The sequence below is a fragment of the Perca flavescens genome, chromosome 6 (genome assembly GCF_004354835.1).
Source record: "Perca flavescens isolate YP-PL-M2 chromosome 6, PFLA_1.0, whole genome shotgun sequence".
In the NCBI taxonomy this organism is placed as follows: domain Eukaryota; kingdom Metazoa; phylum Chordata; class Actinopteri; order Perciformes; family Percidae; genus Perca; species Perca flavescens.
In genome coordinates this window covers 21,327,994-21,352,035 of record NC_041336.1, presented here as the reverse complement: position 1 = coordinate 21,352,035, position 24,042 = coordinate 21,327,994, and the positions used below count along the sequence as shown (strand labels likewise).

General features: G+C 40.9%; 1 protein-coding gene across 5 annotated transcripts; it reads right to left on the bottom strand.

Moving 5' to 3' along the window:
• Positions 1-276: 276 nt before the first annotated feature.
• On the bottom strand, positions 277-23,438 carry chn2 (chimerin 2). 5 transcript variants are annotated; one of them, XM_028580330.1, is made up of 14 exons: positions 23,355-23,438; positions 21,146-21,412; positions 14,830-14,868; positions 13,067-13,122; positions 11,359-11,390; positions 10,998-11,111; positions 10,575-10,845; positions 5,626-5,709; positions 4,487-4,571; positions 3,008-3,181; positions 2,778-2,855; positions 2,436-2,573; positions 2,234-2,339; positions 277-1,594 (listed from the first exon to the last, which is right to left on the bottom strand). In XM_028580330.1, exons 2-14 carry the CDS (start codon positions 21,192-21,194, stop codon positions 1,423-1,425), a joined length of 1,398 nt encoding a protein of 465 aa, XP_028436131.1. In that variant the 5' UTR covers positions 21,195-21,412; positions 23,355-23,438; the 3' UTR covers positions 277-1,422. The 5 variants fall into 5 exon arrangements, with proteins under 5 accessions (XP_028436131.1, XP_028436129.1, XP_028436133.1 ...); XM_028580328.1 differs by lacking the exon at positions 23,355-23,438 and having other exon boundaries at positions 21,146-21,603; XM_028580332.1 differs by lacking the exons at positions 13,067-13,122; positions 14,830-14,868; positions 21,146-21,412; positions 23,355-23,438 and adding an exon at positions 11,471-11,554.
• Between the last annotated feature and the right edge of the window lie 604 nt (positions 23,439-24,042).

Genomic DNA, 24,042 nt, shown 5'->3' with positions numbered 1-24,042 from the left:
TACGCTTCTATGTGAAATACCTCTCAAGGATATGGCAATAGCTGTTATACGATTTATAAAAAGGTTGTTAACCACATATCTGTGATTCACTGTGCTTCAGGAAACAAGCTTTCATCACTAGCATAGGGCTGGGCCTTTCTTCTCACTGAACCTCTTCTACAGCTATCACACCCACATTGCGCTATAGGATTATGTTAAATGGAGACAAACATTGGCAGAAAGTACAACAGGGCACACTATTTTCAACTGAAGTTGTCTTTCCTTTAATAAGTCGACATTTGATAAATTACATTTTTAATTGCAACCGTCACAAAAATACATTTTGATAAAATGGATTCGTAGAAAGGATTTACTTAATCACATCAAACCAATTGTGAAAGAAACATGCTTGGTGCAGCTGTAATATGACTACTGACTTCTATGGCACCGTGAAGTGAATGGCAACTACTTCTGCACCGAGCAATGTTACTGGCATTAAAAAAATTTAAAAGTGGGCCCAGATTATATTTGTTCACTTGAAAATATCCAAAAGTACAGCATGTAAATGGAAATACTACAAAACTGGCAACCAACATGTGTGCAGAAGAGTTTTGCAATAGGACATGTGAATTAAAATGACCAGTATTTGTTCCACCTGTGTATTCCTCACCATAACATGGAGTACATTGAAAATGGTAAATCCACAAACTGTCTCTCCTCTGATACTTTTTTTTCTCCGTTGTGATCAGTTTTGTATTTAGACATCAATTCAACAAACATTCTCAACAGTATATATTATTGTGACAAAAGAACATGATGCAGCGTAAAAGACAAAAATAAACATCTTTACAAAATAAATCTTTACACTTGTTGCAAAAAGTGCTTCATGAGCACCCAATTGTCTCATTTTTTAGTACCCACAGTTAAAATATTTACCATTACATGATCTGATTTCATCTACAATTACATTTCAACTAGCGTTCCCACTAAAAATACCATTATGCGCACATGTAAGGTGGGAACATTACCTATGCTGCTGCTGTGAGGCATGGTTTACACAGCGACGGCACTGATTGACAGTCTGCCTGGGGCAGATTTCACACAGCGCTGTCATCATGACTGAGTCTACACCAGGTAGTGACAGTCTTCAAATTAAACAGAGGAGGGAACAGCACTGTAGGTAGTCAAAAATACTGGATCCTTTCCTAATAGAAAAATGATGGTCTTGGCTGGGTATAAAAACCCCAAATGTACAGTAACAAGACAATGTCAACACTAAACCAACTTCAACTTAAACAGTCATGCGAGAAAGAAGTGTTTCAAGTTCAATTTGATCACAAACTAATCGGAAACGTTATTAGAATCAAGGTGGCTTGAATTTCCTCTTTGACAGAATAAATAAGTGTCCTTCGTTTCTGTTATAAGGCCTGTATGCCTCAGTCCTTAGAACAAGACATCTTCATGCTCTATCATAAGCTGTATCACTAGTTTCTGCTGCCTCATGTCATTCAGGGTTGTCAAGGCATTCTGCTCCGGTGGCTGCATAAGCGTTGGACCATAGACAATCCCCAGGTTCTCAGAATTCATTAAATTGTCCTTTTCGAACTGCGTCACCCTGTAAAAAAAAACAAGATAGCTAGTCTGGAGAGTAGAATCAGGCAAAATACAAAAGCAGCTAAATATTTGGATCTGGCATTATTCTATAATTCCCTTATTTTCCAACAAATCCCATGAAAAGACCAAAACCATAAATGTGTTAGTCCGTCTCTCAATGCTTTTAGATTTGTGAACTCTTTCTGTGGATGAATAGGCTTAATTATATTCTAAAACAGCTAGACACTAGTTTTTTAGCAAATTATACTCAAACAGGAGCAACTGTGAACTTTCAGGAGACTATTTTCATAATAAAACATTTCTAGTTTAAGAACCAATAAACAGGTGGTGCTCTAGTGAGTATTTCTGGCAGTAGTATGATGTATGTGGGATCAACTCAAAATAAAGTACAGTGCCCATGTTCATTGTAATGAAGGAATATAGCCTCACTTTTTGGACAATGTCAATGTAGGTCTATGGCACAGAGGATTATGCTAGAAGAGAAGATGTATAAGGCTTTGGCCATACATGCAATACTTGTTAGTAGGAATAATTGATTGTTGGTGTTGGTCTTTACAAAGGATTTGAATGTAGTTCTTTACATATAATAACTAAAAACATTGCATGTCCTTGTATTGATGACTTGTGTGTCTGAACTGACCTCTTGAGGTGAGCCATCAGGTAACGTAGGGTCTCGTAGTGGGCTGGGGGGAGCTGCAGCACACTCTCGTGGATGGCCTCCAGTCTGGATTCAGCATTTGGTATTTCTGCATTACATTAGTAACACGATTAGTATCAGAGCACTGCGGGGTACCAGTAACATAGGAATGGCATGGAATAGCCCAGAGTGGAGGAGCCCTTACTTGCAGCTTGAATAAATTTGGAGTACAAGTCAAACGTAATGACTGGAATGGGAAGGTCTCTTAAGTAGAGCTTCAAAGCACCAGCAATGATGTTGATGTCTGCATAGGCACTGGCACTGATGTCAGCCTTTTCACCATCTGTCAAGGAAAACAATGTCATTTTAAATTTGGATATAATTAGAAATAAAGGCTGAATGTTCCTGTGTACGTCACAAAATAACGGACAGTGCTATTTTGTGCTGTACTGCAGCTGAAACAAGCATCTCATTTAAAAGTATGAACTCGTGAACTAAAACCTCAGAGACCGGAAGCCTGGGGAAAATAAATCTGATGTCAACAAACCTCGGTCAAAGGCAAGCCTCACGTCCTCTATGTGCTCTGAGAAGCCAGACACTCGGTAGAGACCTTCCGATTTCATACCTGCAACAGAAAACTCATCATCATTGCAAAGAAATTGCAGAATACTTGCATGTTTAAGTTCATTTACTAATCAAACTTCATGATCTGCTTTTCTTTCTCTAAAATTATGATTAGTTATAGTTTTAATGTGAAGACTTATAACTGCATTCTACCTCTCAGCTCTATTTCTCGAATACACATGTCCACCACCATGGGTCGTGTCGTGTTGTGAGCTTTGACGAGCGTGGTGAGGTCACAGCTGAACACTTTCTTTATCCTGCGCAGGTCCGGCTGGCAGTCGCTGGGAACCAGTTTGGAGCACTGTTTGTGTACATTCAGTCCACAATCTAAAAGAGCAAAAGGGAGATGAACAGAGATTAGTCTCAGACTGATGATAACATAACCATCACAAGGGCTTAAGACAGCAGTTTGAAAAGGTTTCAGTAATAAACTGCACTGTCAGGCAGCATAGCCGCAGCTAAGCTGTCTCAATGCACTGTGCCAAAGGTAGATAACAGCAAACATGACAGCATGGGCGGGGGCTCTTGTTGTAGTTTAAGTCACATGGAGCGTGCTGGACAGCTGGCAAGAGCACAGTGTATGTGAGAAGTACGCCTGCTTCTGTGGTGGCACAGCTTGGAATGAAAAGGTTTTAAAAGGAGCCATACTTGTAGACGGGGGCGTCCGAATGAAATCGTTCATCTCAAAGGCGTTTTTTACTGCCTGAGCGACGTTAACGCAGGTCTGCTGATTGGGGCCCTCGCCTCGTCAGTGCTCGCAGAGAGAGTGGAGCAAAAGATAAGAAAAAAAATAGACGCTAGGCAGGGAGTAAGAGAGGACAAGTAAGTCTCTCCTATTTCACATTGCACATGAGGTGTCTGATGATACCAGTGTTTGCCTCTGGCATATCAGCCTGGCTAATGGCTCAACAACAAACACTCTATTTAGGGAGAAAGCCACAAAGTCCACTGATGTGCACATCAGTTTCATGACTGTGTCTGTGCAGTGAACGTATCTTGTGACCATGGAGGCCATGAAAACTCCACTGAACTCTCATACCCAATCAATGACTTAGATCTGCTGCTATATTTGGTATATATTTTACAACCACAGTATGTTTGCCCTGTGTTTGACTTGCATTTTTATCATCATTTACATATTGTATTTGTAGTGATTTCTGTTGACAGAGTAACTTACATGTGCATATAAATGCTGTCAGCGTACTGCAGCACATTGCATTTATTTGCACAGTAACCAGTTATAAGGGAATTAGAAAATATTGTGTAAAAGCACCTATAGTTGCCTTTCAGTTGGTGTGACTGTGATTAAACATTCTTGAGGGGAAGAGGGTTCAAATGGGGTGATAGCAGTTATAGCTGTGATTATATAAACGGGTTTGTGTGTGAAGAATGTACTTTTATGAATCACTGACAGGAGGATCTTAACTTGTTAGTCACATACAACAGGAAAATAACCATAAAAATGGGCATAATCAAAGCACTAATTAAAAGGGGGAAAAACGTTTTAACTGAAACATCTGTGACAGGACAGAGTTAGCCACAGCTCATACACTACTTGTGTGATCCAACACTTATTTGGCATTCTTTGTGTAATATGTGACATGGAACTTTGATGTTGGAGCGTATAGTTACCTGAGCAGCGGACACCCTGGGCGATGAGGCCCCACATGAAGTTGGCACAATACTCGCACCAGTGCGGCCCTCTAAAGGTGTGTACCTGGGGTTAAAGACGCAGGGTTATACACACACACACACACACACACACACAAACACACCCCACACACATTGCAAGTCATTGCTATGCCCAGTCCAAACTATAGAAACTCCCATTTGATGTACTGGACAGAGAGTACTTTGTGATCCCAAGCTACAGTGGACGGGACCCCTCGCCAAATGAGAGCATTTGTATATACAAGGCAGATTAAAGGATTTACTATGTGTCTGGCATCTGCTCCTGGGCAATCGGATACATGCAGGCAGGCACAGACGCAAGCCTGCAAGTCAAAATAACAGATGTACACCCACTGTGCACCCTAAAAACACAGATAAGATGGCAAATGGAGCCACACCTGCGTGCACGTGCACACACAAATAGATAGTAGTAGACTGATGAGTGAAGTGGGCAGGTGGTGAGTGGATGCTTTTTGTTCTTTTTCAAAGGGGAGTATACAATAAAGCTGGGGGTCATCATAACCTGCCTGTTAACTGAAACCCAAGACACAAATGCAAGAATGCTGACGTGCCCAGAAGCAAAGTATCCCTAAATTCTCCTTTGTATATTTAAAGAACCTTAACTCTATTCTGCTTTCCACAATGTACTGTGCACTTACACTCTATGACTGAAAGGACAGGACTCTACAATACTTGTCATCGCTACAACTGGTTTTACAAAATCAGCAGCCTAAAATAAAAAGGGATCTATGAGCTTTAAAATCAATGCTAATCAATGTGCTCTGCTAATGGCTTGTGGTACAGTGTATCCATTAGTTCCCCTCAGTGCATATAGGTGTCAGCTGCATGTGTTCCCATCAAAATACCAACATGCACTAACTATGGCCTATGATGGGACAAGCAGACATTGAGGCAGGCAAAAACACATCTGCAAATGCATCTCTGCTAGGGATTACTTAATCACTACAAACAATTGTGAGAGCTAATAGAAAAAGCTGACAATGTATTCATTATCTAGGGGAAAGTGTATGTATGTATATATATATATATATATATATAGTCAGCAGACATACAATTTTTCTTAACAAAAACCTGCTCACCTTGAAGTTGTGTATTTTCTCATAGGAGCACTGCTTCTCCGGTGTATCTTTCAAGGCACTCCGTCGCACCAGAGGTGAGGAGATCTGTGGACAGGAGGCCAACAGTTTAAAAGGCTTCCACAGAAGTGTTCCCTTGCTCCCCAGTTTGACTCCCAGAGCCAAAGCAAGCAGCTCCTGGTGCTTCCTCTCTTGTCTTTTAGCCTTGTGGGTAATCAACTCCCCTCCTCTGTTTTCTTCAGACTCCATGCTCGCCTGGTCTGGTTCCCACAGACTCTCCATCTCATCTGGGGAAAGATGTGGAGGCGAGACGTGGGTGCTGTGCAGCAGACGTTGCCGGCAACAGCCCAGCGCAGAGGTGGCAGCTACACTCCACTCCCCTCTGACCCAGGAGGGTGACGGATGACAGCCAGCACGGGGTTGACTCTGCATCTCGTCTGAATCCAGCAGACGTCGAGCAAGAAGAGCAGGGGGAACCGGATTGGTAGTGGGCGGCCTGAAGGCAGGAGTGTGCCTCACACAATGGTCCTCTTTCACACGCCCAGAAAGAAAAGAGAGAGAGAGAACAGGGTCCCTGATAGGGAGGGGCCAGGAGATTGAGAGTGAGGGCGGTCGGGTGCTGTCAGGACCACTTCACACAGCTCAACAGCTCTGTAAAGCAGGATCAATAGTGCAGACGCCCTCTTTATAGCACAGAGCACACTCCCATTAGCACGCTGCCTTCCGGACACACTCCACTTCACTTTACTGGAGATAATACTCAACTGCCAGCAGCTCTCAGTCAGCACTGGCTCTCTAAACGGGTCAGTCGACTGCTCAAAGACTGACCAAAGATTCTCCGCCTTGACAGAGCCGAGGCTGTTTCCTCATAATTCAAACAGATCTTGACCTCCAGCTATGTTAGTCGGCTGGTGGAATTCCCCACACTGTCGTCCAGACTGGATCTTCCAGACACTGTGACTGCAGACTACTCACGCCAATCACAATCATTTGTCTCAGAGAACCAGCAGAGCCAGACCATCAACTGGGATTGGAAGGGATTACTGCCATAATCCTTACACAGGGAATAATCCCGTAGTGCCCAAATCCAAGTAAAATCTCACAGCAGGCTCATTTGCAGGTCTGGAGCCATATCGTATTTTGGCAGTGGGGGGCTGTTGCTATGTTCATGCTGAATTTGTCCCTATTAGCTCTGCTTGTAAACAACCAGTTAACAGCACCAGAAGGCTTTCTCGGCTTTTCTAATTAATCAAGAAGCTCCGAACCTTGGTATACAACACTGAGCAGTGCAAACTACATGTCAAATGACAAGCATCTGCAAGATTTTATGCCAACAAGCTATTTTACAGAACAGCAAAGTCTGAACCTTGAAAAGACACCAAGAAAACGATGAGGTTGAACTGATTTCTTAAACAGGGAGGAGAGGTCATACAGCCAGTAAGCATTGGATTTGTGATCATAAAGAGCTGAAGCCAAAGCAGAATAGTGAAGCGGAGAGCAAAAAGACCCAAAGGGCAATTGCAAAGCTGAGATAAAATGAAAGGATTGGCAGCTTACAGACAGTAGCATAGTAAAAAAAATAGCTGTGGGCCTATTGTGTAGCAACTATTTCTTTTTGTCTCTGGCATCTGGGGGCAACAGTTAACAGACTGATAGCTATGAGAGTGACAGAACAGGTGAAGATATTTGTCAATGTGGCTGACATTCCTTTAAAAGACCTACACATACCACACCATACAATTCGTCTCTACAGCTAAGTCTGAGGGGACAGATGAGGAATAGACCACTCGGAGATATTTTAGCCTTGCGAGGATGAAGGGAGGGAGGGACGACGAGGGCTCTTTTTCTGCAGGCAGATGGCTTCTTGTCTCTTAAAGAAGAGCTCGGAAGAAAGGACACAAAAGGTGGTCGCACAACAAGCTCTGCTTTCTTTTCAATGGCTTGGTTCTTTTATTCCTGCAAGGCTTTTATGAGAGCACAGCTGAGCGGACTCTGTTGTGACTGAGTACTTGGAATCATGGGAAAAGGGAACAGTGGGCACTGACACAGTAAGACAACAGGATATAACTACCCACATCCCAAACAAAACAGCCCTCACCAACATCTCTGGAAAAAAAAAGAAAGAAAAATAGACACACTGTGCAAGTGCAGTCAAAGATATCTGCCATTATTCAAAAATGGAAGAAATTGCCACTTTTGTCATCAAGGGAAACACTGAAAATTATCTATTTTTCTGTGTGTGCAGCTGAAAAGAAATAACCACATCTAAAAGCCTGGAAATGTTCGCTTATAATGCGGTGTGAGAAGCATTTTTACATTTTACAACGGAACACACGTAAAGGGCTGTTTTTGTTGCTTTTTTATAGCCTGCAACTCTCGGGAGAGAACAGGTAATTATCTTAACAAACAACATGACAATTTCTTTGGAAATCTTTTTCGGGGCAGGCGAGCAGACCAGCCTGTCAAGAGAGCCCCACTGAGATTAAACCAACGTGGTGAGTATCAGGAGGAATGTGTCAGAGGTTCTGGCCGGAGGAAATTCCGGCACATGCAAAGAGAAGTAAATGCAGGAGGTTGATCAACAGGTCGAGTCAAGTACTCCCCCCCCCCCCCCCACCACCACCTTCTGGGAGTATTTTAATTACACAAGAATTTGCAGTCACAGCAATATGGTGGTATCAACCTGACACCGAGTAAATACACATCAATGTTGACTATACAGTGAAGCTACTGTGGCTGTAATGCCTCAGGGCGTGGCTGTGTCATTGGTAAACATGAAGTTCAAAAAGCAACCACAGATTCGAGTTGTCAGGGTCTCTGCTTCTTGGACACGCAATATTCAAGCAGACAGAAACGTTTTTTTTTCTACCTTGACTGGCAGGTGGTTTTCAAACGCTGTCTGACGAATCCTGCCATCATCATAGATGTCACTGACTCAGATCCTCATGTAGAAAACTTGGAAGAAGGAATGTGAAGTTAGTTTTACAGAAGTGCCGAGATAACTGACAATGTGACATTTAGACAGAGACGTGCTCCAGATTTACTTGCCAAGTGGAGGTTAACTGGAGGCTGCAGTCCACAAAATTTCAAACATTATAAGCTGCAAGTCAAACAGAGAGCAACAGTGCTGGACACTGTTCAGTAAAGCACTGTGTGTTAAGCAAACAGAAGTTAGTCTGTATGTTTCAGAGCACTTTTGAGGGCAGTCCTCTGCACTAAAGGGCTTCCTAGAGGTTGGTAGTGGCATGTACAGTTTGAAGTTCACTATGAATCAATGCACTGCTGACTGACCGATGGCCATTAGGTCAAAAACGTGGCATTAATGGCTTGTGTCACGTTACAGAGACCAAACTGAAGGCGGATGATAATAACACTGCAACTGATGCTCCTGCTGACAGGGCTGTCATGTGTCTGTCACTGACTGACAAAGTGTAGGCTGACATTTTAGAAACAAAGAATCCCCCAAAGCAATAAATCTGGTTTTCAAGCCGAGAGACACATTAAGGATACAGCTTGTCAAATCTCACAAGAAGAAAATATTACTATCTGTTAATAAAAAAAGCTGGGTGTGAATCTTATTGCCATCATCAGGCCTTAAAGAGAGGAGGAAATGAGTTAAGATTGCCACCTAGTGGAAGGATAGTTGGGACTCTTCTCCAGTAAGAAAACAGACATTCCTCGTTCCTCAATGATAAATCATTCACAGACTTTAATCCGACAACAGCTCTCGAGTGCCATTGAATACAATGTGCAATTTGTCTCACCCAAGATCAGTGTGTCTGATATGCTTGGCAGGCAGAGCAAAGTCCCAGTCCCTTTGGTCATCATTACCTTTCAGAGGATGCAACCAAGCATGGCAGCACTGAACACACCCAGGGGCTACAGGGATAATGTACGTCTCACTCACAGGACAAAGTGTCCTCTCAGTAGTAGCACTCTCATCCTACTGTAAATGTACTGTAATGTTCAGCAGCATGGAAGTAGATTAAAATTGTGGTGCTATACAGTGTCTGTCACTGGACCGAGAGAAATTTACAAGATAATTTACATGTACTGAGATGATGAAGAGTTTTTTTTCTACATGAGATGTATTGCGTTGGGATTGTAGGTAACTGAAGTCTTTTGATGAACTGTTTTCAAGGCTGGTTCTTTAACATTCTAGAAATATTGAATAACAAATCAAGTTTTGTTTCAATCCAATATTTCTTTTATAGTGTATATGGAGCACTTTGGAATAACTATATTTTGTGTTAGAATTAAATAATGAGTAAGCTCTCTTTAATCAGAGTTCTCTTGCCAAGGATGAAAGAGATATAGAGCTGCAGATAACTATTATTTCTATAAATGTATGGATTTTTTTCTTGATTGATAAAATGTTATATAGTATAAAAGGCGCATCACAATTTTACCAAAGACCAAGGTTGCATCTTCGGTCTGCTTGCTTTGTCCAGTCAACAGCCCCAAAACTAAGATAATACATTTAAAAAGGAATAGTTTGACATTTTGGAAAATACACCTTTTCGCTTTCATGCCGAGAGTGAGATAAGAAAATCGAGTCACCTCTCAGGGAGCTTACCTGGCAACCTCACAAGGTACACAATGAAACTCAAGGAAGTTAGTCCCCGGGCCTAGAAGAAACACGCTGTAACCCCGATATGTTGTTTTTACACCTTGGTTTTTTTACAGATTAAACAAATGAGATATTACATGTTAGGTAGTAATCCTTAGGTGCTGGTTTGTGTATTTTGTTTGCTTTGGACAGAAACAAGCTAGCTGTTTCCCCATTTCCAGTATGCTAAGCTAAGCTAACTGGCTTACTATTGATCTACTCATTTGCTCATGGACACATCAACAAGGAAGATGCTTGAACTTTATAACAGCCTCTTTGCTCTACACCACCCATAGTGCACACAAAAGTACAGTACATGTATAAGATCAGTCATAAAACTCACCCTATCATCTCCCTGGAAGGTGACCCTGCGTGGTTCTGTGCGTCCACGGCTCAGCCTGTGCACCATCTTGTCCTTGAGCAACGAGGTGTAACCAAGATGCTCGTAGATGGGGTTAGTGGTCATTTTGGCGATGTACTCCGCCGCCTTTGTCTCAATGTAGAGAGTGATAAGGGCGTCCGTCACTAGGTCATGGACCGACTCAAACCTCTTCTCACCGACAAAGTGCTTCCCATCATAGAACAATCTGTAGTTGAGGGTCTGGTGCCCAAACCTGGATTGACATACATGAAGACAGAGGGAGTAAAGAGTGTCAAGCTGAGTGGATGAATAAAAGTGAACAAGGTGAAGACTGAGTGAGGACTGGGCTGCTGATAGAGCCGACCTTTCAGGGGGTTCTGTGCTGCATACTGATGATGTTGGTACCTTAAGGCCAAGGTGTGTGTCCCTGGCTGTCTTTGGCTCTCCCTGATGAGGTAAGAACCCTCTGCTGCCACCAGAAGCTCATCTGCATATTCTCGAGAGATCATGCCATGAAATCTGTAAAAAAAATGAAAAATGAAAATAAAATGAAATGCAGTATCTATTACTCTCCAATCTAATTGTATCCAATACACATATATTTACATTTTGGATGTAAGGATGTAGCCAAAGCAAAAATACACATCTACCCACTTAAACCCCACATCTGATGCAAGGCAGTAATGCTAAATAACACCATCCTCTGCATAGTCATATTTGGGAAAAAAAGGCATTAAAACGATGAGAGTAATCAAGTCACACTCACTCTCTGCCGTAGTATTTGGGTCTGCTCTCCATCTGTGAAGCAGAAGAAGACATATTGGCTGGAGCAGTACAATATGAAAGCTCAATTAAATGGCTTTGTAAATTGTTCTTACAGCCTGTGTGGAAGATAAAGGACTCTACACCCCAGGACAGATTATCTCCATCTGTGCCCTCGTGTCTATTTGCAGCTACCAAACCATAAAGCCAAATCACAGAGTGTGGAGATGAATTAGAGGCAGTGTAAGAAAACAGCTGGTGATAGATGGCCAGCTGCAAAGAATTAATACTTAGTGTGTTACTGTGTCACGCCAGGGTGTGTGTAGTGTGTCTGCACTACAAAGGCTATACTAAAACATTTTTCATTTTGTATATGTCATCTAGAATCTCTTTTAAAACTCAAGAGTTATGATACATAATGGATTTGGTAATGTGTTAAACATCATTTTGTGCTTTAAATCAACAGTTAGCCACTAATCTCACAGAGCAAGCACACAACTTTCACTTTGCTCTTCAAAGTATGGCAAGAGTCAAAATAGGATGAGACATGCATAATTTCTGGTAGGCTGTGCAATAGAAGCTTGGCAGTTCTCTCAGTGAGGGCAGCTTTATTCACAGAGCTAAAGTCTATTCTGTCCATTCAAAGTGCTGACGATGCCTCTAGACTTGTTGCTCTCAAAATGATTGTCAGATGCCCATATGAACATTGAAACAGGTTTTTGTTTGCTGTAATCCTTCCCCCTCGATCCTTTCGTTTCCCAAGTGATGCGAAACATAAAATCCACACTCCTTTATCTGCTATTACAAAACTTCAGCTGTCTGAGTTAGACAAATCAAGTGGATATCATCCAAAGTTGCAGTCTTATTAGTAGGCTACAAAATTCCCTCTTTTAAGACAGACTTGTAAATCTATCTTTTAAATCATTTAGGTTAAACAGGTTCAGAAAATGTCAAATTACTCCTGAACTATTCACCAAAATATATTCCTAACTACATTTAAGGCAAAGAATAAGCCATGCAGTTGGAGGATCACGCTTGATTTCTAACTCTAGTATAGCACTGAGTTTAAACAGTTACTGTATTCATGAGGAGTGGGAGTTTCAAGAAGCAGCGAGCCACTCCTCATAGGTTACTGATTGGTCTGGCTTCCAGCTGCCAGACTCAATCATTTCTCAGTGAATGTTTTCCATGCTGAGTAAAAACTGAGTTTACAAAATGCATAAGCAAGCAGAAAAAAACTGGGGCCAGCATTAGTTTAGTTTGAACGTTAGTAGTTTATTGTCATATGACCAAAAAAAATAAAGAAAAAGAAACGTTATGTTTTTAATGTTTATATTTCTTGCATCTGTCTTTTAATGTGTATTTTTCATCTTTTGTTAAGCATATTGTATCGCATCTTTTTGTATGAAGTATGAAATATATAATTAATTAATTATTTCTATGACTTTTCATATCTGTTTGTACATTTCATTTTAATACACAGTTGTAATGCAAAAGAAATTACTCAATTCATCAATGAGTCATTGATAGTGAAATACAACTCAAACAACTCAAATGTGAGGTATTACAGGTTTTTTATGTTGACAATAGACTATCTGTTGGTTTCTGAGAATTTGCATATTTTACAAACTAAATGGTCAATAACAATGTAAAACCAACCATTTCAGCCCTATACAGTAGCCTATTGTATACAGATTTACAGATGTACTGACCTCCTGAGGACATGTGATCCTCTTTGGTCTTGGGGCTTCCTGCTGTAGCTGGTACACTGTTAGAGAAACACATGGATGTTAATTAAGGCCCTCTGCCCCTTTAAATTATGCGCGTAGCTCCGTGTCAATTGTAATTACATACATTTCATAGATTTGTTACCAAAATAACAACCTCAATGCACACATAAAGATGCAGGAAACTAAATGATGCAGTACAGCTTCCAGACACTGGACCCTCCTGGACATCAAGCAAGATTTCCACTTAACAGCCTTTAGTTTAGGCTCTGACGGCAGCTCTGATGCAGTGCAAGGGTAACAAGGAACAACAGGAGCCATTAGCTTATATATCTGCAATGCATTTGTGTGAATAAAGACCTGTTGTGCACTTCCATTATGTGGACTTACATGTTAACAATACTGCAAAACCCAAATATTTACACTCCTAAATACATACATGCTGCAAATCCAAGACTCTCTGTTTTAGATGTTCTTAAAGTATTAGGAGAACTCAAAGTAAATCAGTGAAGCAAAGTGAAAATGGAATTGAGGGATTTGTGCAAGTCAGAGTAATCACCACAAACACCTCACAGTAGCAGCCTCACAGAATAAGTACATTACAATTAGTGATCAAGAAGTGAGAGAAGCCGAAGCATTGCTGATGTTTCTGAGAATGGGATGTCAGTCTGGATAAAACAAATATTATGTTATGACAACAGAAGAATCAGTAACTGATTGTGGTTACTTTCTACATATCCAATTTTTAATCTGTCTAGAGCTTGAGTTTAATAACAGAATAACAGTCTTTAGGGTTTTATTTTTCAATGCACTTGCTCCTACAGTACATGTATGTTTGGCAGTCTATAACCTTGTGAGATGTGGATGAGGACTACAACAGTGTCACCTCACTGTGTGAGGTTGAGCTAAGTCTTCATTGCAGCAGATTCTCCAGGCAGGGGAAGGCTCCTGACTGTGAATCTTCATGTTTTGTCAGACTGACTTAGGCCAACCAGCAAGATCTGGACATCATCCATTCCTGTGACACTGTGAGCTCTAAAAATACCTCAGCTGAGGACCAGAGGAGTCAGGAGAATATAGGAGACTTCCGAAACGCAGCATTATGGGACAATTATATGGAAGAGACATTTAATTACAGGCAGAAAATGTATATAAAAGCTTTAAATTGTATTGGTTAAACTGTAATACCTTTAAAGACAGACACAGTTTCCAGCTAAAATGAGTTGTGCTCTGCTTTAACAAATACACCACATATATTCTGAGGAGTCAACCCATTTCCTCCCACATGGCAAAAAGATTGTATAATGAAGTGGGTGTTCTGAGGACCCTATTTCAGCTGATTCTCTTTGCAGGTAGAAAATTGTATTTTCCCCGGGTGCTGGTAACCTATTTTACTCAGAGATCAGGAATTTGCTGCTTTGCATTTGTGCGTATGTGAATGGGTTGTGTGGGCGAGTGTGTTTGACTGTGTGTGCCTTTTGTGTGTGTGTGTGTGTGTGTGTGTGTGTGTGTGTGTGTGTGTGTGTGTGTGTGTGTGTTTGTGTGTGTGTAGCCTTTTGGAACCTGCAGCGTATATCTAGTTGTACTATGTAAAACAAAAGACAATTCTTCCAAGTATAGAAAAATGTCTCTTTGTTATTTATAGATCACCAATAAATGTTGAATAAATAAAAACACTAAAAGCCAAAGTCAGGCCAAGTCAGTCAAAATCTTTGCAAACCAGCATACAAAATAGAAGAATTACTTACGGTAGGACTTCCATATGGGCGGTTGGTAATCCTCAGGGTCTGTAAAACACAAACGTACAGCAGGTTTCTGTTATTAACTCACAGCGGTGTTAATAGACTGTTTCCTGTTTTCTCTCATTAAAATCTCCATTTCTATCCCTTTCCCAGTGGACTGACTGCGAGTCCTTCACCATGGTTACGTCACTGTTGTTTATCTATCTGTTATCATTATGCATATGGCTTCACACTGTGCAGCTGCCTCTTGAGATGCACCAGTGTAATACACTTCTAATCAGTGCCTCTGCTTCAAGGACAATCAATACAGATGTCTGCGTGTTTCGCTAAACATCGTGTTAGCACACACCTGTCTATAGCCTTCGCGTTCCACTTCCGGGATTGCTCCGGTGCTACAGGAAATTCCACCGGATGCATGCATTTTCCGTTTCCTTCCGCTTTCTTTGTGTTGGAATTTTAAATTTGGTGGATTTGTGAGGACTATGGTTAACTGCTCCTCAGATATCTGCATGGTAAATTGAGACAGCTAGCTAGACTATCTGTCCAATCTGAGTTTTCTGTTGCAAGACTATTTTGCAGCAGCCCATGACGATTCTGATCTGGTTTAAAGAAATGCAATTAAACCAGAGCACGTTTTCTTCCCATCCCTGAATGCAACACTATATATATATAGGAGCTGCAGCAATGTGCAGTACAACAAAAATATGGTGTTTTTTTTTTATTAAACCATGTAAACCTATTCTGGTACAACCTCTAAATACAATTATGAACCTGAAAATGAGCATAATATGAGCACTTTAACAGGTTTTGACCCATTGGCAGAAACATGTTATTACATATCTAAATGTTTCTGCATGTCCTACATGTCACAGTGAGACTGACTGGGATGACGCAATCATACAGTATCAAACATGGGAGTCTATAGCTATCACATAGGGAGATAACACTAAATGCCAAATTCACAAAATAGCTGACAATAAATGATTCATCCGCCTCTCAGATGTCTAGTGTAATATCTCTCATTAAATTCCCAGCAACGAAGCTGAAAGACTCAACGGACTGTTTGAATAATGAATCATGTTGATCCAGAAGACACACATTGCTCATTTGAAACATTCCTTTGCACTCATCAGCAGATCGGCGGCGGCGCCACACCCCTCAGGCCAGAGGGGAAAAAAATAAAACACACCTGAGAGGGTGTGAAAACCAGTGAGCACTTGTTGGATGTGGCCACTGACGTACGGGCAGCAAAACTGTATAACTTACTTATAAATGGCATCAATGTTAAAACCGTATCACTAGTTCTTTTAAAGTCTCTGTATATTCCTTGTGCTATATTTATCTGTTTAACTGAAGGCAATCCGAGTATTTCCTCCATGCTGTTTGTTTTCTCTGCTTACTGCAGCAGGAGCTCAACCGGAACACTGGTTGCAACATTATTAAACAAACCAAGAGCTCATCATTGCTTCTGATCTTGATCGTGCTGTTGCTTTAGAGAGAGCTGAATTAATTACACAGGAAAGACAAGATAGGTGCATATGATCAAATGCTGAATAATTATGTAAATTGAGAGCCAGCAGCTCGATTGAGAAGTGGATGTTTTGAGAGTAAGCATTGATGCTAAAGCCCTCTGCAGAATGTCAGCCTTCAAATACAAGAATTCAAATAGGCTTCAGGCTCACTTTGCTGATGTGTGGCCAAGCTGACTTGGAAAATGTATTGTCCTAACGCTAAAGCTTAGTCACTGTGTATTGCACTAGCAGTCTGGAAGATTTATTTCACTGCGGCTTGTTTAAAGAAATGATTTCATCTGGTTGGCTGCCAAATACTCGCTTTTCTATCGGATTCTTTTTAATGACAAATGGCATTTTAGTCTGCAATTCAGCGGCAGCTGCGTCTCGGAAAAGAAAGCTCTTATGGGTCGATTCTGATGCAAACACACACACACACACACACACACACACACACACACACAACATCAAAAAGAATGTCTAAGTAGCTCAGAGTTTGTGCAGTGTCGGATGATCAGGGAGAATTTAAAATTCTGGAGCAGCCAAAGGGTTCTTAGCCCCAAAGAAACAGCTATTAATTGTGTTGCCCTCCATTACTCACCAGTCAGAAGCATTCAATAAAATAATTACCAGTGGGTGTTTATTTTGGTGAAAAAGAGAATATGTCATGTATCTATATAAGCCTTTTATGACCTGTACAGAGTTGTGTTCAATATCACTAATTTGTGAGTGAAAATGAAATGAATTATGTCAAATCTGAATAAAACTCCCCACTAGACTATTAAAGGTGAAAGAAACAAGTAGTTTTATATTGACTTTAAAAGCTACGTATTTAGCTGTAGCCCTACTGTAAAATACCCACAAAACCAACAAACAGCAGCAGACAAACCACGTAATGTTAGATGGCTGGCAAGGCACAGACATATCAGAGGTAATATAGAGCTGATCATGCTCCACTTGCACACACAATATATAGACATTGATAGGTTGTTGTATATTGTAACAAAATATTCAATGTCTGTTTGTTTTCTTACAGCTAGGTAAAGATGGATAGGTCTGGTCTTCAGGATTTTGAGAACCTGAGGTGCTTGGCACATTGATGCACCATGAAAAAAGACAGAATCACTAGTATAGATGAGCTATAATATGTTGTTTTTTAGACAGAAATCTTATTACTGTATGTTCATTTGAGATTTTTCTGTTACACTTCACACACATCTTCTGGCAGTATGTTGGATCAAAACAAGAAAATGTACGCTGAACTTCAGTGATAAACCATATCCTCTCCTCCCTATGCTGTTTACTAATTAATACTAGATGTGACTTCAAGGTCTATCTGCAAACTCATGAAATACAGGTTGCACAGCTGTCACAGCACCATATCTATCCCAGCAGCTAAAAAGCAGAGGTCAAAAATCATACACAGAGATCTTAAAACCGGTCTGTTTTCACTATCACCTCGTTAGCCTTACATGTTTACACACACACACACTACTTATGAGAAAACATTACCACAAGTGTTGATTTCAGTTTTATGTCAAATGTTTCCATGGTCTACATGCACCTGCTCATCTTTGTTGGGGCTGGGGTCTCTGAAGGTGAATGAGTTTGTGGTATTTTGTTTGTTTTGGTGGATCTCCAATCTTTTTTCATGTCAGGCTATGAGTGTGCCAGGCATGCACTGCACCACAACCTCATAGTTCACCTCAGCATTGTTACTGTGTTAGTTACGTGTATTTTTCTCTGCTCTGCTAGAACTGACGAGCCACTCAGAAAACGTGGCTCGCTCAAACACTGGGCTACCTTGATGATTTAGATGAATCCAAACGGACTCATGTCTGGAACTGTATTACTATCTACTTGTTTTCCCATTTTCAATACTCAATACAATACAATGTGATTAAGCTTGGTTAGGGAAGCAAAAAGGTGAGATTTGACAGACTTGATACAAAAAGAGAATAAAAAAAAGATTAACCCCTTGATTTAAAGAGAAAAAGAAAATAGATAAACGTTTATATTTGAAAGCCCTAATGTAATGTATAGCCAGTATTATTCACATACATTAATGGCATACAGAAACAACACATTCTGAAGTACTCAAATAAAGATCCATGCAGACCCTCTCATAAAGACACACACGTGTCAGTGGGATGCAGCAGAGCTGCAGCAGGGAGACCATCTGTGTATTACACTGGTCCAAAACAAGCATTTCAACACTGCCTTAGTGCTGACCAGATAATATGTGACAGGTATGTGGCTGCTTCTCTGGAGTGTGTTTGTATGCTACTGGGCTGGACACTATTAGGGAAACGGTATGTTTTTCTGTTAACAAAAATTGTAGCTGAGTTCAGATGAGGGAAAAGTGCAATTTAATAATCTGATTCTGACACTGACATGTCCCACTGAGAGAGTCTGTTAATAAAGGATTGACTACTGGGATATGTTCAACCAGAATTGAAATACTTATGGGACGAACTTCCCCCTCGCTGAAGCTGTAAAACATGCGGATCATTTCAGTCAGTCAGCATGCATGTCACAAATCCAGTCCGACGTGATGTAAACTGCTAAGGACAAGAAATAGATGTAGTGAAAAGATTTCAAGGTAAACTGCAGCGTTTGCCAGACACATGTGCAGGATTGTGTTGAGCAGACAGCCTCTCTGTAATACATGGCTGTAATTCTGCCTCACTGACCATTTTTGTCATTTAAGGCCTGGGAGCTGAAGGGATACTTTCATGCTCTATCCCTCAATTTTTTTTGAAGCTTTATTTCCTAGAGATGTGTGGCAAATGGTGTTCTGCTGGTACAGTACATGCTACAATGCAAACCCGTGCCAAGAATGTGTAGGAATCTCACTGATCCAGACGAATTGCCAGAAAATATCTTTCCATGGAAAGGGAGAGATTGCAACATATTTGCTGCAATCGTGTTGCAATCCTTTCAGTTTGTCTGTTATTTTATTATGACCGGCCTCAAAAATATAGGGTACATCTACTTTTATTCACCTGTGCATTCACACTGCAGTTATAAGCTTTGTGTATATAATGCAGTCTATACAATACAAGGTGGTTTGTGTACATTTCATTGTACTTAAATTTCAATAATTTGCAGGAAGTATAGAAATAAATCAATAAACTCATAATATAACTACCATTGCCACTATCACAAATCAGATGTAATTTGTGACACAAGTTGAATGAACTTTATTTCAACACTCTGCCTCCAAACAACATTACTAGATAGACTTATAACTAGAAGCAGCCTAAATAACTACACCATCTTTGTTTGCAGCCAGAACTGACGACCTAATACAGAGCAGAAATTGAGCCGAGATTCATTTTCGAGTCATATACCTCATAGTGAAGATTATTCAAATGTTGTGTCTGACTGCCAAAGAGCTCTACATGAAAATAATAATACCCTTGGAACAACCACTCCATCCCTGGCAGCAGCGCAGCTTGTAACCTCTGATAATTATTTTGAGAGCCCAAAAGTAATGACAACCCTCCAATGCCACAGAGAGAAAAGACTTTCCTCTTAAAGCAGCAGTGGTCAAACAGTAAATCCACCGCTTTCTGAAACGCACACATGAGATAATGCTCTGTAAAGCATGTGGTTGCCACAGGCTATATCAGCTTGGAAACAACTGCCTGTCCTTCCCATTGGGCAGTACCTAGGGTAATGTGACTCTGCTGTGTGGTGTGGTTGGGATGCAGAGAGAGTTAGAACGTCAAACAAACATTATGTACAGTATACTATACAATGTCCTCACCCTGTAATAAACCGTAGATTTGCGTTGTTTATGTAGAAGGAACAAAGTAACACTAAACATTTTCTAGACTCTTCACTGTAAAATTTAAAATATTGGTGGAAACAACAATGATATAAACCAAAGTGCTGAGTCTGGTATTACAAACAGCCTCTCCCTCCCCTCATCAGACACGCTGTCTCTCTCACACACGCCTCTGGTTGTTGGCAGGGCTTCCACATCAAACAGTGCTGTGATAGTGGGGTTTGTACTTTATACCCTGGCAAACAGAGCAATGTGCTTTTTCAACACAAAATGGGATATACACTGAGACAAGCATGGAACTGATATTTCATTATGGGCTTGTTTGAACAGCTGCTAACCCACTTTCTGTTCTCATACTGTGAAAATTCAACCCTGAAATTGAATTTTTTTTAACAAATATATAAATGGTGTGACTCGCTGAGCTATACCACATTATATGCAAACGGGGTTTGATTGGAGTTTTGTGCACACTGTGGCAGTATGAACTGTATTATGTCACTGAACACCAGCATATTAGGGTTTTTTACAATGTCAGAAAATGTCCCAGCCTGGTGCTGCATTTTGGAAAATGGTAGACTACACAGGCCAAAGATAATCCTTACAGCCAGCCAAGCGGAAAGTCAATAAGGGAATTATGGAGATGATTGGCAATCTAATGATAACATCCAACGTCATATTGACTGCATCTTAATCCCTTTGCACATGGAAGTTGTCCTTTCACACTGAACCCAAATACAACAGATGGTGATGCTTATCACAGCAGTCACTGAAAGCTACTTTAATAATATGTTTGCTTAATCTTTACCAAGCACGTGTGAGACGCAAATGGGGAAATGAGAGGATGTCACATTTCCTGGAGCATATGTGGTGGCTTTATTATACAAGATAATGATAAAAGTTTAATTTAAGCCAAATAAGGCACCGACAAGCAAAATAAAACTCCCTACAGAGCAATATAATAATAATAATAATAATAATAATAATAACAATTATTATTAATATTATTGTGAACTCTTACCGGAGGACACAGATGAACCTGAGAGGCTTGAGTTGCTGGATGCTGCCATCCCAGCCCGTTTCACGGCTCGGTTATTCCCGTTTGGCCAAGGTGCGCTCACAGCAGCTCGTCCCCGGCGGTGTCTCCATTTCACTTACGTCCCAATGTGCTTCACCTTTGACGGCTCTACCGGTGACTATTTCATGTCTCTTGTCGTCCAGAAACCACCAACCACGGACACTTCCCCTCGGCTCGCTATGCGCCTCGGTGAGGAGTCTGCCGCATCCACTGCCACAGATAAAAATAAAGCGTCAGACACGCTACAGGAACACCTAGACTCCGTGGATCAGTTTCACCAAAGCATTTCCTCGCACTGGGCAGGCAGAATCTGTAGGTCTAGATTTGTGCCATGCAGACATCGGTTATGGTTTCCATGTGCCACTTTAAGGATTGTAATAAACACACTACACTGCAGCGTAGACGCGCCTTCTTAAAGTGAAAGTTTGGAGAAGGGTGGTCAAATGTAAGCAAGCTAGACTGGCAAAATAAACCAAAGACAACTGACTTTTCTAAATCTAAAACACACGTTTCTTTGTCTTTCAACCCACGGTTAAATAAGATTCATGCAAATGCCCAACTGCCTGAGCCACATTGGCATGTTTTCATTTTTTATCAGATGTTATGTTATGTCATGTTACGTTGAAAGAGCCAGAATAAAGGTCAGTGTTTTGCGCCATCTGGTGGGGCTGCATCCCCTACTTTTCCCTGGGATCACACAGACAGAAAAAGATGCATGTAGTGTCTGTGACATTAACTATAGATTTTGAAGGGAGGGTTTTTTTTTGTGATCAACTTTTTTTATTGGCACCTTTAGACATAACAAACTAATTCCACACCGTGTGACAAGTAATAGCAGATGGTGCACAGCACAGATAAACACAAATTGAACAAAAACCCTCTCCCACCCTCTGCTGTCTCAAGGAAAACAAAACAAACAAACAGAAACCACACCTTGCCTAATCACCCTCCTCTAATTCTTGTGGGGTTGAGGTCATTGAGTCTGATATTTGTGCTGCTGCGCTTTGCCATAGGCTGATAATTGATGATCTGGCTTTGTTAATCCTTGCTGTATAACTATGTCTAGAAAATATGCAAACCAAATGTTTTATACAAAGCAAGTGCGGGGGGAGCCAGCGTTGAGCTATCATTTTCTTGGTTGCGGTTGAGCCGGCTAGACAAATTTTCCTCTTGTCTCCCAAGCAGGTGTAATTTAGAGTCGTCATTAAGTAACAAAACAATTGGGTCAGTAGGAATTCAACATCCTATCACATCAGATAGTATTGATGTTGTTTTATTCCAGAACTCATGCACCTGTTCACACTCCCAGACCATATGCAGGAAAGTTCCAGTTTGTTCAGGTTGACAGAACGTGCAATAGGGAGTGGGAATGACTTTAGAGACGTATCTCTTCTGAGGAGTCCAATATGTCCTATGTTGAAGTAGATATACTGGTGATTTGGGTTCCTAAACTGTCTCCCAATTAATTGTGTTCCCCTCAGGGCTCAGCTCTCGCTCCCATTTCTTTACTATTGTGAGTTCTATGGATACTTGCATCAGTTTAGCATAAATCTTAGACTATAATCCTCTCACAGGAAAATCAACAAACCATTTAATGACCTCAAGACTGTTTCCCCATGGCACTCCATAACATTTTAGGGCTGATATTAAAGGTGCCCTGCCACAGGTATTTCATTATTTTGTGGTAATGTCTGAAGTTCTACCATGGACTCTGTAACATGTTTTGTGAAAAAAATGCCTTGGTTACCTTGTTTCAAGCCATTCTAGCGTGGTATAGAAAGCCTACAGGAAGACTCAGCTAGATTTCTGCCAGTTCTCATTAATATTCAACAAGCTAAGCTGTTTGACTCTGATTGGCTAACAGCTAGCCAATGAGAGCCTGGCTGTCAGAATCCTTTACCCAGCCCAACTGGGCGAGCTAATGAATAGTAATGAGCTCAGGCAACATGATGTCAGACTGACCAGCTTCTGTAATTGGCCTGATTTCTCTGCTTATTTCTTTTCAGTGGATAGAGCTTAGTGCAAATGTTCAATAGCCAACAGATATGACTGTGTGATTGCGGTTAGCAGCTTTTATAATAATAATAAATTAAATCAGTTAACACAGCTTTGTAAGCAGCAGACAAGTGTGCTGCAGCCCCGCCCCCCCTACCTGTTCACATTAGCTGTCGCATCACAGTCCACAATTTTCTTCCCAGCTGTGAGTAGCTTTTGCATGTCCACTGTGCACTGCATTGTACTGTAGGTGAAAATAATCTGTCAACACCACCCTCAGTTTATTTTGGCGTTCTTCTGCCCCCTAGTGGCCAAACATGAATAATTGCATCATTAAAAATCCCTGCATTTACTAACATCACTATTTGAGTTAGGTGCTGATGATAGCACTTTAGCAAAACAGTTACCAACATACACATCCAGCAGATATGGAGCAACATTATTATTCCACTGGAGTTGTGTTTCAGGCCACCTGAAGATTTCAAATCCATAATTGAGTAGTCTTTTTGCTCAGGTTTGGTCCCAACTAGCTCCTGAAAAATGCATTGTTTTACTTAGCTGGCAACTAACCTCTGTCTGCTGTCTGGTGCTGAGCAGACAATGTGACTTTAAGTGTAAATTCTCTAATGTGTGCTAATGTTTATTTTTCCATTCAGGAGATTTTACTTTAGGGGTGTTTTTGCTTGGTTGACTGGTGTTTCAGCCTATCACAGCCAGCCCTGGAGGCTTTACTTGCATTTGTTATTCTCTAGTTTCGGGATGGCAGTGACAATCAACCCCAAACCAGTCATGTGGTGTCCCAGTTTTTTATGCTGCCTAATTATATAAAGTGTACAGACAGCTCA

What these genes read in the sequence shown, in the direction of transcription:
- chn2 (XM_028580330.1), bottom strand. Translation starts at nt 21,194, where the DNA reads ATGGCAGCATCCAGCAACTCAAGCCTCTCAGGTTCATCTGTGTCCTCC. An exon ending in CCCAAATACTACGGCAGAGA is followed by an intron (nt 11,112 to 11,358) that starts GTGAGTGTGACT and finishes TTTTTTTTACAG; the next exon opens with ATTTCATGGCATGATCTCTC. An exon ending in CCTTCCAGGGAGATGATAGG is followed by an intron (nt 5,710 to 10,574) that starts GTGAGTTTTATG and finishes TCCTGTCCACAG; the next exon opens with ATCTCCTCACCTCTGGTGCG.